Source organism: Oncorhynchus mykiss, chromosome 21 (assembly GCF_013265735.2).
Source record: "Oncorhynchus mykiss isolate Arlee chromosome 21, USDA_OmykA_1.1, whole genome shotgun sequence".
Lineage (NCBI taxonomy): Eukaryota > Metazoa > Chordata > Actinopteri > Salmoniformes > Salmonidae > Oncorhynchus > Oncorhynchus mykiss.
Window position 1 is genome coordinate 51,068,634 of NC_048585.1, and position 16,622 is coordinate 51,085,255.

Sequence of the window (16,622 nt, forward strand, 5' to 3'; positions counted from 1 at the left end):
CTCACACATGAAAATGAGTACAATTTATGTGGAGGCAGTAGCTCTGGGGTTTGGTCCCTCGCTTGTAACCTAAAAAGGTTATTGGTTCAATCTTATCTCTTCTGCAACTGTTGATGTCAAACATAGAAATGTCAAATCAAAAATGTTAAGGAGTCTGTAGCTCCCTGCCTTCCATCCAAGAGGTTATGGGTTTGATCCTTGTCCTTTATAGACTACTGCAATTGTCAAATTTACAAAGAAAAGTGTAAGATGTGTGAAGGAGTCTGTTGGCTCTGGTGTAAGGATCTCGACCCGTAAGCATGGGGCTGTAGGTTCGAACCCGGCACTGGAGCAAGGTTATGTGGACAACATGGACTCCTGGTCAGTGAGCCATGGCTACAAAGATGGCTGAAGGGTACAACAAGTAGGGGGGGGGTTAAATCCTGGGGTTTCTCCCATGCAATGCCAAAGCAGTGGTTATCGGGGAACCCCCATTAGTCTTCCAGCCCCCGCAAAGTCAACTCAAGTGCCGAGCCTGGGATCTAACCCACATCAGGATTCAGAGGCAAGCTCCTTACACCTGTGCCACTTATTCCTTCACACATTTCTTCCTGGTCAGAAGCAGAACACACAACTTCCTTGATGAAAGGTGAAACACCAGAGCCAGGCTTTTGTCAACAATGCTGAGATGGCATTCAAGGTTTAATGCTGTAGATGTCGACTCTGGAAACTACCTCTAAATGTCAAGTGAAAAAAAAAAAAAAAGGCTGAGGTGGAGGTTTAATTAGTTGCAGTATACTGTAAATCCTCCAGGTGGAGATTGCTTGCATGAAAGTAACCAATCTCCCAATCACATTAGTTTCTGCCTCAGAACAAGATTGGTTTTCTTAATCAATTTGCCATTTATTTTGACAAACAATGGAGTGAGGGTTTTTTGTATGTAAAAAATTAAAAAAAAAAAAAAAAAAAAAACATTTGGAAAAGTTTCCCAGGAAAATGTTCAGAAACAAAAATGGTACAAAACATCTCCACTTGCCCCAAAGCATTTAAATGTTTGACATATTTGCCTAATGCAAACCCCAAGCACTATCCACAAACAATGCAGCCTCTAGACATCCGGGTTGCCTCCCACGATTTTCAAATGTTCACCTCAACACGTCTGTACGTAAAACGCCAATTTGACATAGAACTACATCACTTCATATTTCACTACCCTATCCACTTGAATAAAATACAAAATAATAGCTAGCAAGATGGAGATCACAGAGGTTATTTTTAAGGATTGCATTTTACAATCATTAAACATAGAAAATGCACTAGAAACACATCCATTGGCTATTTCCTTGATAGGGGTCATGCTTACACAAACAGAACATTAAGCTATCGCATACAGAGCACAGTAATGGCAATAATACAATCTCACATTTTATAAAGTATAGCCTATATTAAATTGAAACACAGCAATATGACACTATTTCAATGCTTCATGATAGTGGCTTTGGAGAAGTCATCGACAGATACTTGTGTCCAAAATAGCTCCCTACTCCCAATTTAGCCCAAAGTAGTACATTACAATAGGGAAACAATTTGGACATTTTGACAGTGAAGATAGTTGGGATGTGAAGGCACTTTTGTGAACCACAGCCCCACCCCATTGAGGGACACGATATCCATTTAGACCATAGAGACTGATAGAGGACTCTTCTTTGCATCTGCCCCATTCTGGCATTTGTGATATGGCATCTGTGAGCGCATGGGCATCTCCATTAAAGAGTCTTGGAGGTGTGTTTCCTGACCGATTCAGTATTTCGCAAGTAAAATATGATACGTGTCGTCTTACTTTAAGTCAGAGCTGCTGGACAGGTCTGTCTCACTGTCTATGCTTATTGGATAGAGAGCAATCAATGAAGCTGTTCACCCCATGTTAGTGGGCAAATGGACATCATCAAATCCCAACATTCATTTACCCGTTGTTCCTGACTTTATCACCAAAATAATCCTATTTACACTTTGTAGTCAATTTTGGCACTAGAATAACTTACTCATATGGATGCTGTTTTCAAAGGTATTCCTTGCTTCTTAAAAAGGCAGTCACTCTTTAAAGCAATCAAATGTCTGTCTACTCCTTCTATGAGTTGGTAAACAAACTGAAAGGGTACTGCAACCTGGAATGTGTTTAAACAGGTATAAAGCCAATATTTGCAATTTACTGTCACCTGCAGCTGTGGAATGTTTTCTCACGAGTATAATTAACTGGCTGATCCCTCCTGATGACCCAGATGGAATTATGTGATCCTTCCTTAACCCATAGGAAGTCCCACCCCATTAACTACTTCAACTGGTGAAAGTCAGTGGCACTGCCTATGCTAAAACAGGCTTTGGGGCACAAGAGTCCTCTATCCATCTCTATGGTAACTTGAGACACACCCATAAGTGAAATAAAGGTTAAAGACTTAACGCTTTGTTCCAATGCTTTGTTCCAAGGACGACTGCTCTTCGCAACATTTGCGCCACAGTTCCACTGATCTGTTAATATACTCCTCCCAATCACATGGTAACGTACCAATGTCCATACTAGAATACTACTTATAATGAATTAATGTATTGGCCATGCATTTTAAGTAGTATGCAAGTGAACATTGAAACAGACATTCAAATCTGTTAAACAACCATTAAGGATCTATGCCGGGTGAGTACAGTATACTTCCCAACACAATTGGTAAGGCATCATCTCACTAATATAATAGCATGGTTACACAGGAAAGTAAAGCGTTTCCCTGACTCTTATTTTCCAGGCTGTTAAGAAGCTAACCGCCTGACCTCAATGTTCAGTAATGTTCTCTCCCACCCACTATTTCCTTCTAACTACCCACATCTCTTTTTCCGGTTTCCCCCTCTCACCACGCCCTCTTCCTTTCAGTTTCTACTGGCACAGATTTCATCTCTAGAGACGAAAAAGGAGTGACAGTCTCCATAGCAACAGAAAAGATCATGCACACCGCAAACAGTGCACAAAGTCAGGGAGACAAGCCAAGAGAAAAGAGGCAGGGAAAGAGGAGCCTCGTTGACCCCTACTGCATGTGCTATAGCCAACTCTTGTGTGGCATGACAACATAGTTACACATACTGTATGAGACAAGGCTAGAGAAAGAGCACTTTAGAATACATAGCTGCAGATATGTTTCTCTCATTTTCCTACACATTTAGCGCAAGCATTCCTAGTCAAAATGAGCCTTCTCCCACTACTGGTAGTGTCCCAGTCTTTCAAACGACTAGTTTTCACCATAGCGCATAAGTATACTTTGTATGGTTATGTGCATGATCGTCTTACAAAATATGATACAGGAGCTAATAACACCATAGCTGGTATAGTTACTATAGTATTGTCCATGCAAATTCTACAATCTGTTTAGAAGTACTACACTAAATCATGAAATTACCTAGATCACTACAGTAATACATTTGATGGCTGCTTCAAGTTTAGAAAGATGGACATGTATTAACATATATATTTGGTTTATGAATGACATGTTGATGCTAAATATATCAATGCAAAACAGAAATCGCAAAATGTAGAGTAATATTTCTACTTAAACATTATGGTATTCAGGTGGTTATCTTAAGCATGTCAATTTAGGTTGATATAAAAAACTGGTACTTTTCCATCTATACTGTACTGAAACCCACACATATAGATAACAAAGAGAGAGAAAAAAAAACTTCCTGATTCTTACATTTGGACGGATAGAAACAGTCCAGAAAGGCAATTTTGACGCAAAGGAAAGCTCATCGTCAGATAAGGTCTCATGCTGTTTCACACAAAGCGTTCTGGGACTGGCATGGAATGGCAGCTTCATCTAAGCTTTGGAATAAGGAAGGAGTTTCATCCGGAATCTGAAAAAAAGTGGGTTCCGAACAGGAACTGAAAAACAGAGTGCATTGAATCAAGCGCTCGGTCTTTCCCTCCTTTTTCCTTTGTTACGAGAAGACTGTGTTGCGCTGGTTCATGTCGCCAACCTTCTCGAAGAACATGAAATCCTATGAAGCGAAATAGAGGAAAGAAAATGTCAACGAAATTTCCTCCAACAACTGCACATCTTATTAGCTCAGTGATAGGCCTTACTCATCAAGTTCTGTGATTAGAAAAATCTACATTTGAATCGAATACATCTTTATTTAAACAGGTGGACTCACAATGAGGAAGCAGGCGCCCATGAGCACGGCCTTCATCTTGACGTCCATGTCCAGGGGGAACTGGATGCCAAAGTTGTCTGTGTCAGTGAAGACCTCCTTTAGCAGGCCACTCCACTGCTTACTGATGCGGCCGATGGGCTTGCCTCCATCTTTCCCCGTCAGCTAAAGGATTAGATGGGTGTAGACTTTAATACGATACTAATTTTTCCACCTTGCCTGATAAGCAACAATCTTTTCTGGTCTACAAGAGATGTCAAGGTGGATTTATATTTGGTGGAGAAAAATAGTCAACCCGATGGAAGCTTAACTCCCAAGTGCCTCCATTGGATGACATGAAGTGGTTTAACCCCCAGGTTTATGACCCCTCACCTCAAAGTTGACATCCCCGCAGCAGTTGCAGGCGAAGCAGGGTCCCTCCAGCTTCATCACGGTCTCCTTGTTGGCACCCTTGATGGAGAACTTGGGCACACAGGGGTTCCAGTCCTGGGACACATAGCCTATGGTAGTGCCAGGCGGGGCTTGGACCTCGAGCTGAGGGACACACGCATCGAAAACTAAAGATATTTGAACGTGCTTAAAAATACTTTTTATTTAAAAATAAAAATACAATTATTTTTAAAAAACAACAAAAATCAGGCTTCGGTCCTTACATTGTGGCTTGAAATAGCAGGTGCTTTGGTTACTGCAAAGATTGCGTCGACATGAAATATGGCACTGATTTGAGAAGTGCATTGGTGTATTCTATTGGCTTAGCAACCATTGCAAAGACAAAGGTACCATGCTTCACATGGTAACAAGCTATGTCTCCATAGATGCTGAATTAAAGTGTGAAATTGCAGTCAGAAGGGACGTTGACATCTCATAGGAATGTACTGTAGTTAGCGTGCCAGCAATGGGATTCAACAGAGAGCTTAAAAGATAAAGTGATGGCACCAGATCAAGACAGTCAAGAGGGTTTGGACTGACAAAGGACCATTCAGTGTCATTCATGAGTCTTTACAAAGCACAGGGACTGGGGAGACGTTAGGACAATCCAAAATGGCTTCCAGTCCAATAGTTTGCATGCTTTTATTACCACTTTTTTTTAGCAAAGTTGTATGTACAATGCTAACCTGAAGGTAAAAAAACCAATATATTAAGACTCAACATAATGATTATTTTTTGTGTGTGTGTGTATATATATATATACACACACACACATACACAGTGAGGGAAAAAAGTATTTGATCCCCTGCTGATTTTGTACATTTGCCCACTGACAAAGTGATTAGTCTATAATTTTAATGGTAGGTTTATTTGAACAGTGAGAGATAGAACAGCAAAAATACAGAAAAACACATGTCAAAAATGTTATAAATTGATTTGGATTTTAATGAGGGAAATAAGTATTTGACCCCCTCTCAATCAGAAAGATTTCTGGCTCCCAGGTGTATTTTAAACAGGTAACGAGCTGAGATTAGGAGCACACTCTTAAAGGGAGTATAAACTCTTAAAGGGAGTATATACACCTGTAAAAGACCACAGAAGCAATCAATCAGATTCCAAACTCTCTACCATGGCCAAGACCAAAGAGCTCTCCAAGGATATCAGGGACAAGATTGTAGACCTACACAAGGCTGGAATGGGCTACAAAACCATCGCCAAGCAGCTTGGTGAGAAGGTGACAACCGTTGGTGAGATTATTCGCAAATGGAAAAAACACAAAAGAACTGTCAATCTCCCTCGGCCTGGGGCTCCATGCAAGATCTCACCTCGTGGAGTTGCAATGATCATGAGAACGTTGAGGAATCAGCCCAGAACTACACGGGAGGATCTTGTCAATGATCTCAAGGCAGCTGGGACCATAGTCACCAAGAAAACAATTGGTAACACACTACGCCGTGAAGGACTGAAATCCTGCAGCGCCCGCAAGGTCCCCCGGCTCAAGAAAGCACATATACATGCCCGTCTGAAGTTTTCCAATGAACATCTGAATGATTCAGAGGACAACTGGGTGAAAGTGTTGTGGTCAAATGAGACAAATGGAGCTCTTTGGCATCAACTCAACTCACCGTGTTTGGAGGAGGAGGAATGCTGCCTATGACCCCAAGAACACCATCAAACATGGAGGTGGAAACATTATGCTTTGGGGGTGTTTTTCTGCTAAGGGAACAGGACATCTTCACCGTATCAGACAGGGCCATGTACCGTCAAATCTTGGGTGAGAACCTTCCCTCAGCCAGGACATTGATAATGGGTCGTGGATGGGTATTCCAGCATGACAATGACCCAACACACGGCCAAGGCATAAAAGGAGTGGCTCAAGAAGAAGCACATTAAGGTCCTGGAGTGGCCTAGCCAGTCTCCAGACCTTAATCCCATAAATCTATGGTGGGAGCTGAAGGTTCGAGTTCCCAAACGTCAGCCTCGAAACCTTAATGACTTGGAGAAGATCTGCAAAAAGGAGTGGGACAAAATCCCTCCTGAGATGTGTGCAAACCTGTTGGCCAACTACAAGAAAAGTCTGACCTCTGAATGCCAACAAGGGTTTTGCCACCAAGTACTAAGTAATGTTTTGCAGAGCGGTCAAATACTTATTTCCCTAATTAAAATGCCAATCAATTTATAAAATTTTTGACATGCGTTTTTCTGGATTCTTTTGTTGTTATTCTGTCTCACATTGTTCAAATAAACCTACCATTAAAATGATAGACTGATAATTTCTTTGTCAGTGTGCAAACGTACAAAATCAGCAAGGGATCAAATACTTTTTCCCCTCACTGTATATGTATATATATATTTTTTATTTTTATTTTTTCTCTCCCCCATGGTTGGGGTCCTGTTTATATAGTCAAAGTACTGTAATGTGTCAGTGTTCAGCACGCCAACATACCTCCTGCAGGCAGCAGGGGCACCAGCAAGAGGCACAGCGGAAGGGTCGTATGAGGCGGATGACCTCACGGTCCATGTTGTCCTTGATCTTCATGTCGAAGCTGCGCAGGGCGCCGCAGCAGTTGCGCGTGCAGCAGTCGTTCTTCTCTTTGGCCTTGTAGATCTTCTGACCCAGGCTGTTCTTGATCTCGTACTGGTTGTTGGTCTCAAAGCCGATGAACGCTGAGGAGAGGAAAACAGAGGGAGAAGTGGGGAGGGGGATGGTGAGAGAGGCGAGTTTAAAATGAACACAGTTTGTCCTGATCTCTCTATACTAAGAGAAGACTAGCAAGCTCACCTTCCAGCAACTCCACTTTTTGGTGTATAAGGATCTGGTCAATCTGAAACATGGGAAACACAGAAGAGAGAGAGCGATAGATATGGAAAGAGAGAATGGAAGAAAACAAACCCCAGCATGTACACTGTGACAACAGATGATGTTGGTGAAATCAGTGGATTTGACAACCTGTTATGTCACTACTCCCCAGCCTAACCTACCTGTGTTAGGTACTCCAGACCAGGTGGAACGCCGACTGGCACAACTCCTGCAGGGGCTGGGGAGATGGCTGCATGAGGCCCTGAGTTAGGAGCACCGTATTCGGGCCCGGGCATGGGACCACCATAGCCTGGGCTAGGACCCATCTGAGGTGCACCATATTCAGGCATGGGCATAGGACCTGGGCCCTGGCCTACTGGTCCAGGCTGGTACATAACTGGGTGGCCTGGCTGGGGTTGTTGGTGGTTGTAGCCCATATGGAAGCCAACCGGTGGTGGAGCTTGGTTAGGGTCACCATACCCCACCTGAGGAACAGGGTAAGGGGTCATGGAGTAACTTCCAGGACCTTGGTGAGGGGATGGGTAACCTATAGGAGGAAATACAAATATTTTCATGTTGACAATATATTCATATAAATAAAAAGCTAAACATGAATGTGGAGTTATAGACGCAAGTATGTGGGGTGAGAGAACTGGTGGCTCATGAAGTGCATTGGAGATTCTACATAAAATAAATGACTCTTTTGCTTAACAAAAGTGGGCCGTATTGTTAGACACAAAATGGATTCCCAACACCACACCCGCTTCAATGGAAAACTGCAAGGAACAAAAGTATTGTATCCAGCAAACTCAGTCGCCACATGATTATCCCAATAATCGTCACACACAGTTCACATCAACATAGTCAGCCTTTTATACGCCAAGCTCTGGTTTCAAATTCTTATCTCGAATACTTTGAAATAACATTATACAAATCCTGGGGGGGTGGGGTATTACACTATGGTGCAACAGGAAAATTAGGGATTTGTTGCCAAGAATCAGCAGTAGGCCTGCTCTCCTCCTGCTCAGAATCTAATTCCAGTAAAAGCATCTCTAGCACTGCTTACTATTCTCATCAGGCAGTGGCTGGACTGCTATACAGACAAGACATTCAGTATGGCTACAGGAAAATAACACATTCAAATCTGTCTGACTGCAATGGTGGGAAGTAAAACTGTAATCATAAATATAACCCATGCAAAAAGAGTGTTAAAAACACCATCAAAAACAGTCCTGTCGGAGCAAGCTTTCAGCCACCATGTCGGTCAGATAAAACCGGTTTCTGGTTTGTAAAGTTAAGAAAAACAGTTGCTTGTTAAGGTGTATAACTAATGTACTAAAGTAGTTTGTTTATAATATCTAGAAGACATGTTTGACAGTTACGAGAACAGTTCCTGCCCATCAGTGGTTTCATAAATACACACCACGTCTGTGTTGACACCTCAGTGAACCAACATCCATGTGTTTATGGGTTGGTGTGAACTGCTGCCCACACCCACCCAGACACACAGTGGAAGGAGGTATATTTGTTTTTATATACCTCTCTCAACACAACTTTTGTATTACCTCAAGGTTCATGAACACTATACTGTCATTAGAGCATTAGGAGATGTAAAAATCTAATTGAAATCTGACTGGGCATGTTAAAAGCAGACTATTACAGACAAGCGTATTTCCTTATTTACGATCAAACTCACCACACATAAGTTAACCTCAGTTCCCAGGCCAAAAATGTCTGTCTGTTAGCAGGCCAGTACCCTGACTCAACAGTGGTTAAACAAGTTATTGAGGGACGGTCAGGGTAAAGACAAACAAAGGCTCCTAACATGAGTCCCTAATGTATTTTGCTAGTCATTTGACTGGTAAATGGAAGAACGCAGCCAGTCAGACAGTAATGGAGTGTCTTGTTTCCTGGCTGCAACCTGGTAGGAGAAGCCCTCTTAAAAAGTAGTGCCTGTGACAAATATCTCCCTTTATAGGAAGACATCATTTGGGGGTTGTATGAATCACAGTGCAGGTGTCATTTTACATTGAATTGGCCTTTTTTAACCAGCATCTGAAAAATAAAAGATGTGAGCAGAGCAACCCACTGAATAGTATACCAATCACTACCTCCAAGGAAGGAACACAGACCAAGTTAACTAGCTTTTTACTGAGAAATTTCCCCCAGATTACAGACACACCTACAACAAGAATGGGAAGGTCCATAGCATAGATGTTAGCACGTTTTCCTTTTGTAAACAACCGAATGGAAAAATACAAAATGGGAATATTTTCGGGGCATGCAAAGAACATTAGTCATTACGTATTTAAAATGTATCAACATTTTAATTTATTAAAGACATGTGTGGGGGGGGGATTCTTTGAAAGTGTGACCCATTTCAAACATCCTCTCTATTTGAACACTTTTGGGGAGGATAAGGTTTCAGTGGCGGGCTCGAGGAATGTGGAGTAGGTGAAGTTATCCATTTATTCAGGAGACAAACAAACAAAAGTCACACTCACGAGTTAGTGGTGGCAAACAGAATCACATTAACAATATGAACACATGCAAAAAGATATGCAAAGACGCAATTTATGAGGACATCACAACAACCCAGTATTATATCTAAAGCAACAGAGACGTAGAGAAGAAAACATTACCTGGGGCTGACATGATGACTTAGTTACTGGACGCAAAGGGGAAAGCAGGCAGACTTCTCTGTTGTCCACTACCGGGATCGCTATGAGACAAAGAGAAAATGAGGGGGGGGTGAATGACACTAAAACATGTCCACTGTTCTAGACAATCTATTCACAACAAGGCCGCTATTAAAAAAAGGGAACTTTCTCCTCTAATATTCTCGAACATAGAATCCTAAACATACATAAGTGAATTTGCCACAATGTTCAAAAAGCATGTGGTTGGGCAACATGGTTGATGATACACAGTACACACACACTAAGTCTTTCTTTGAGGCTTCAAGGTGTATAGGGGATATCAGCAGAGGCTGGTGGGAGGAGCAATAAGAGGACGGACTCATTATAATGGCTGGAATGGTATCAAACATGGAAACCACATTTGACTATGTTCCATTTATTCCATTCCAGCCATTGGAATGAGCCTGTCCTCCTATTGCTCCTCCCATCAAGTCTCCACTGGAGGATAGGTGTGATGAGTCAGAGATCAACCATTTTCTACTGTGCATTTTCGATCGGGTTCAAATCTGGGCCACTCAAGGACACAGAGCTTTGTCCCGAAGCCACTCCTGCGTTGTCTTGGCTGTGTGCTTAGGGTCGTTGTCCTGTTTGAAGGTGAACTGTCTGGAACAGGTTTTGATTAAGGATCTGTACTTCACTCCATTCATCTTTCCCCTCAATCCTGACTAAACTCCCAGTCCCTGCTGCTGAAAAAACATCCCCACAGCATGATGCTGCCATCACCATGCTTCCCCGTAGGGATGTTGCCAGGTTTCCTCATGATGTGACACTTGGCATTCAGGCCAGAGTTCAATCTTTCATCAGACCAGAGAATCTTGTTTCTCAGGTCAGTATCCTTTAGGAGCTATTTGGCAAACTCCAAGCGGGCTGTCATGTATATATTACAGAGGAGTTGCTCCCGTGGGCAACTATCATAAAGGCTTGATTGGTGGAGTGCTGCAGAGATGGTTGTCCTTCTGGAAGGTTCTCACATCTCCCCAGAGAAACTCTAGAGCTGTGGCAGAGTGCCCATCGGGTTCTTGGTCACGTCACTGATAAAGGCCATTCTCCCCCGATCTCTCAGTTCGGCCAGCTCTAGGAAGAGAGTTTTGGTGGTTCCAAACTTCTTCCATTTAAGAATGGAGGCCACTGTTCTTGGGTAGCCTTCCCCAAATCTGTGCCTCGACCTAATCCTGTCTCAGAGCTCTACGGACAATTCCGTCGACCTCATGGCTTGATTTTTGCTCTGACATGCACTGTCAACTGTGGGACCTTATATAGACAGTTGTGTGCCTTTCCAAATAATGTCCAATCAATTAAATTTACCACAGGTGGACTCCAATCAAGTTGTAGAAACTTCAAGGATGATCAATGGAAACAGGACGCACCGGAGCTCAATTGAGTCTCATAGCAAAGGGTCTGAATACTGTTTTCACTTTCTCATTATGGGGTATTGTTTGTAGATTGAGGGGGAAAAAATGTAATTTAATCCATTTTAGAGTAAGGCTTTAACATAAAATGTGAAAAAAGTGAAGGGGTCTGGATACTTTCTGAATGCAAAAACATGGTAGATTTGGAAAGGTGACATCTGGGAGATGAGGAAATGATCAGAAGATAGGATATACAATTCAGAACACACAAGATCAAGTACACACTAACATTTATTTTTTATTTTGAAAGTCATCTTTCATCGACAAGCTATAAGTGAATTATTGATGACTAGCGCTGGAAACGCATCAGATGGCTTCCACAACATGTGAACAATATTTTAAAAAATGGGATGATAGACCTAACAACTAGAAATGGGCAGATGTTTTAGTAAGTGGTGTCAGGTGAGGTCATGGGACATTTCCAAGTCTCCCAAAACCTCTCCAAAGTGGCATATGTCTGTAAATTAGACAATCCCAGTGCTATTACATATTTGCAATCCCTGGTTTAAATAATGCAAAAACAAAGTGTTGGAGAAAAAAGTAAAAGTGCAATATGTGCCATGTAAGAAAGCTAACGTTTAAGTTCCTTGCTCAGAACATGAGAACATATGAAAGCTGGTGGTTCCTTTTAACATGAATCTTCAATATTCCCAGGTAAGAAGTTTTAGGTTGTAGTTATAGGACTATTTCTCTCTATACCATTTGTATTTCATATACCTTTGACTATTGGATGTTCTAATAGGTACTTTAGTATTGCCAGCCTAATCTCGGGAGTTGATAGTGCTGTTTGAATGAATGCTTACGAGCCTGCTGCTGCCTACCACGGCTCAGTCAGACTGCTCTATCAAATCATAGACTTAATTATAATAATACGAGCCTTAGGTCATTAATATGGTCAAATCCAGAAACTATCATTTCAAAAACAAAACATTCATTCTTTCAGTGAAATACGGAACCATTACGTATTTTATCTAACGGGTGGCATCCATAAGTCTAAATATTGCACAACCTTCAATGTTATGTCATAATTCTGGCAAATTAGTTCGCAACAAGCCAGGCGGCCCAAACTGCTGCATATACCCTGGCTCTACTTGCACAGAACTCAAGAGAAGTGACACAATTTCCCTAGTTAAAAGACATTCATGTTAGCAGGCAATATTAACTAAATATGCAGGTTTAAAAATATATGCTTGTGTATTGATTTTAAGAAAGGCATTGATGTTTATGGTTAGGTACACATTGGTGCAACGACAGTGCTTTTTTCACGAATGCGCTTGTTAAATCACCAGTTTGGCGAAGTAGGCTGTGATTCAATGATAAATGAACAGGCACCGCATTGATTATATGCAAAGCAGGACAAGCTAGATAAACTAGTAATATCATCAACCATGTGTTGTTAGTGATTATGTTAAAATGTATTTTTTTTTATTTTTATAAGATACGTTTAATGCTAGCTAGCACCTTACCTTGGCTCCTTGCTGCACTCGCATAACAGGTAGACAACCTGCCACGCAGTCTCCTCGTGGAGTGCAGTGTAATCGGTGTCCAAAAATGCCGATTACCGATTGTTATGAACAATTTAATTAGGGCCATTTCAAGTTGTCGCCCTCTATTACATAGGTATTCCTCTTGTCCAGATGGGCAGACAGGGGATATAGAGCGTAAGCAGGCAACATCATATTTTTGATGCACAAAGACAATCTATGCTTCCAATAAGTCATGCATCAGATATCATTGGCAATAGGCTAGATTTGTTCATATGTAACGCCCCCATGTAGCTATAGCGCAAAGACCGACCGGATCTAAGCTTACCTTGTAAAATGTTAGCTGAAAACATTGTGTAAAATAAACATTTTGACTCCCGGGGCTGATTATCAATAATGGTCGGTCACAGGCAGACAAATAAGATATACTCATGATCGGTGGAGTCCCGGCTTTCAGTGTATATCAACATATTCCGTGTTTATTTTGTTTGTGCGTCACAACGGTAAACAGAATGTAGGTAGCAGCAATCTTGAAATGAGGTCATCGGCTTGGCCTGGCCTTATAAAGTCGTTTGCCCATATATGGTAGTAAGTCATACCAAAGATTTGAAGGCACAAATCAATAGCCAACCATGCTTTTGCAGATGGGGGCTACCGTTCTCAGCCCAGACTGAATTGAATGAACACAAATAATAAAAAAATATGGGGACTTGACATTTAAGAGGTTTAAATTACCACGTTTGCTGTGCTAAACTATATAGATACGAATATTGGCCTGTTGGAAGCTACAACTCGCTACTACTAGATTGCACAGTTCCGGCTTGGTCTGAGGTGTGTTCAGTTCACTAGAACGTTTGCTACGTTGCGGAAAAGTTTGTACTGACCGACACGTTGTTTCCAGACTTGAGGTATATTTGCTCCCGTTCGGTGGAAGTGGCAAGGTGTGGATTGAAGCAATGAGTGACGAGCATAAAAGCAGAGTGGCCATGCTGACAGCGTTCCCCCAGGGGGCTGTATCTCTTTTAAATTCCTCTGTGGTTGATGTGAGTAGCATAGATTTACATTAAAATATATTCATTGGCAATATTAACATCAAAGAAAATGTAGTAATAAACAGATTAGGAATATTGTTTGTGATACAATTCCCTCAGCAAGATTATTTTGGTCAAATATCTTGGTGATATACAATGCGGGAATGCATGGAAAACTGCTAACAAATATTGTATCAGTAACAAAGTAAAGGAAGTTTAATTTAATGTTACATAGAATTTATCATGTGAAACATGTTTTGGAAAGATTCAAGCTGAATATAACTGATTTCTGTGGAATGGAGAAGGAGACCATTTTGCCTTTGTTTTTTGCCTGTATTTATAGTAGAATGTTTTGGATTGACATACAGAATTTTGTTACAAAAAAAATAGAACCGGTTGTACTACAATGGTTTTGATATGATTTATTTCAGAAATTGACATAGCATATTTAATTCAACTGCTAATAATACTAGGTAAATTTCATATTCACAAATGCAAATGGTCTAATTCAAAACCTAACTTTTCACTTTATAAATGAGTAAACAATGGCACCACTAACTAAAAAGAAAAACAAAGGCAATTAAAACTTGTATTAGTAATGAATATGATTTGTTTGTTTAGGATTCCTGGCAATGTAACTAGTTTGTATGCATGTGACTATACCTCTTTTGCTTTTAGATATTAGTTTATATATTTTTAAAAAACAATTTAAAGAGCGTTCCCCAATCCCTCCCCGTTGTTCAACTGGTTATTCAGTACAGCATCGTTTCCTTGAACGTTCCACAATGTAAAAACGTACTGAATCCACCCCTGATTTTTCGCTAGACAAACTGCGCAATGTGCGTATTGAGCTCACAGAAAAAAAAGTCTTAAATGGAATTCAAGTAGTTGAATAGACGTTGGTCAATAAGTTGTTTTTAAAACTGAAATATAACAGACATTTTGATAAATCGCTCAGCACTACTTTCGATGGAACTTTGTGCTATTGTTGCTGCATGTTGATCGTTAGTATTGCTAATATGAACACTGTACAATGGGCTATATTTTCCATTGTTCAATACCTCCAGAAACACTGAAGAAAAGGCTGTAGCCTAATGTTTTCAATCATGTTGAACACCAAACAACTTTTCTAACCTTCGTGGTCCGTTGTCTTTACATTAGTGAAAGTAAGGGAGAGAGATTGCAGGAATGTCTTACCTTTCAGATGACCAAAAAGGCGATGTTTGGTGGCTCTTTCCCCGAAAAACTGAGGACAATTAGAATAGTAGGAAAATTCCTACTTGCTTGCCAATCTTGTTTGCTATCGGCTACATTCGTCTTCTTTTCGATACCCCGCCCCTTTAGGTGCTACCACAAGACCCATAATTGAAAGGAGACAACGTTTTGTGGTATTTCTTTCTGCAACGTTCGAGAACATTTTCGTACTAAACTTTTGTATTATTACTATTATTGCAATTCCATATTTTTTTTAATGAAAAATGCAAATATTTAATTAAAATCTATACATCCTTCTTAAAAAAATGTAACAAAACATCATAAACAGATAAACACATACAGGATTTTTACGTTCAAATAAATTTTAAAAGCTTAAGAGTATCAATTGATTTCAATACATTCTTATTCTTACAGAGTATTCATTGTGGCAAAGTAATTATTTAAGTATAATTTAGCATAGCCCTGGTTTGCGGAAAAAGGGGAGGAAAACATAGGCTAATGCTGCGTTCATAACCAAGTGGGAAGGTGTTAAGCTTTTTACCACATATGACTGAGAAAAATCCACTTCAATGTCCCTCAACTGGTAATTATAATATTGGGAAACGTGTCTATCATAACTGAGCTCCAACCTCTTGCTGACCTTCCAACCCACATGCTGCCCTTTGACGCACCTACTAATGAAATGACCTCGATAGCAGCATTTTGTATTTACTTTGCCACCATGGCCTTTTTGCCTTTACCTCCCTTATCTCACCTCATTTGCTCACATCGTATATAGACTTGTTTATACTGTATTATTGACTGCATGTTTGTTTTACTCCATGTGTAACTCTGTGTCGTTGTATGTGTCGAACTGCTTTGCTTTATCTTGGCCAGGTCGCAATTGTAAATGAGAACTTGTTCTCAACTTGCCTACCTGGTTAAATAAAGGTGAAATAAAAAATAAAAAAAATAAAAAAAATTAGCAACAAAACATTCTTTTTTAAAAGCTATCTATTTATATGATTTTTGAGAGCTAATTTGTTTACAAACATGATATCTTTACTTTTAGTTCATTATTGACGTAGCTCGTGGGTCATTAGCCAATCAGCATTTCTCAACAAGTTCAAAACGCTGAATGCATCCAATTGGTTTTGCGACTTCACAACTGGTAAATACCACTTCCCACTTGGTTATGAACGCAGCATAATACTTGTTAGAAACGACCCTGTAAACCACCCGACAATTTTCAGTAGACAAGAACATTTGTAAGGCGCACATACATCTAGATAACGAGCACTGTAAAGTGAAACATGACTACGTCATTAACATTTTCTCAACTTTGACAAAAAAGCAACATCCACAAGAGGGCGATGTCGACTCAATTATGGGCTAATAAATCTTCT

The 16,622-nt window shown here is 40.6% G+C and overlaps 1 protein-coding gene across 1 annotated transcript; it reads right to left on the reverse strand.

Annotated features, from left to right (window-relative positions):
• Nucleotides 1–742: 742 nt before the first annotated feature.
• LOC110500670 (phospholipid scramblase 2) lies at nt 743–15,378 on the reverse strand. The gene is made up of 8 exons (XM_021578160.2): nt 15,220–15,378; nt 10,042–10,121; nt 7,582–7,946; nt 7,382–7,424; nt 7,046–7,266; nt 4,543–4,704; nt 4,174–4,335; nt 743–4,017 (listed from the first exon to the last, which is right to left on the reverse strand). Exons 2-8 carry the CDS (start codon nt 10,052–10,054, stop codon nt 3,958–3,960), a joined length of 1,026 nt encoding a protein of 341 aa, XP_021433835.1. The 5' UTR covers nt 10,055–10,121; nt 15,220–15,378; the 3' UTR covers nt 743–3,957.
• Nucleotides 15,379–16,622: the final 1,244 nt, after the last annotated feature.

Bases quoted from the DNA above. Each gene is read 5' to 3' on its own strand.
- LOC110500670 (XM_021578160.2), bottom strand. The intron at 7,425-7,581 runs GTAGGTTAGGCT...CCCATGTTTCAG, and splicing joins GTCTGGAGTACCTAACACAG to ATTGACCAGATCCTTATACA. The intron at 4,705-7,045 runs GTATGTTGGCGT...TGTGTCCCTCAG, and splicing joins GCCCCTGCTGCCTGCAGGAG to CTCGAGGTCCAAGCCCCGCC.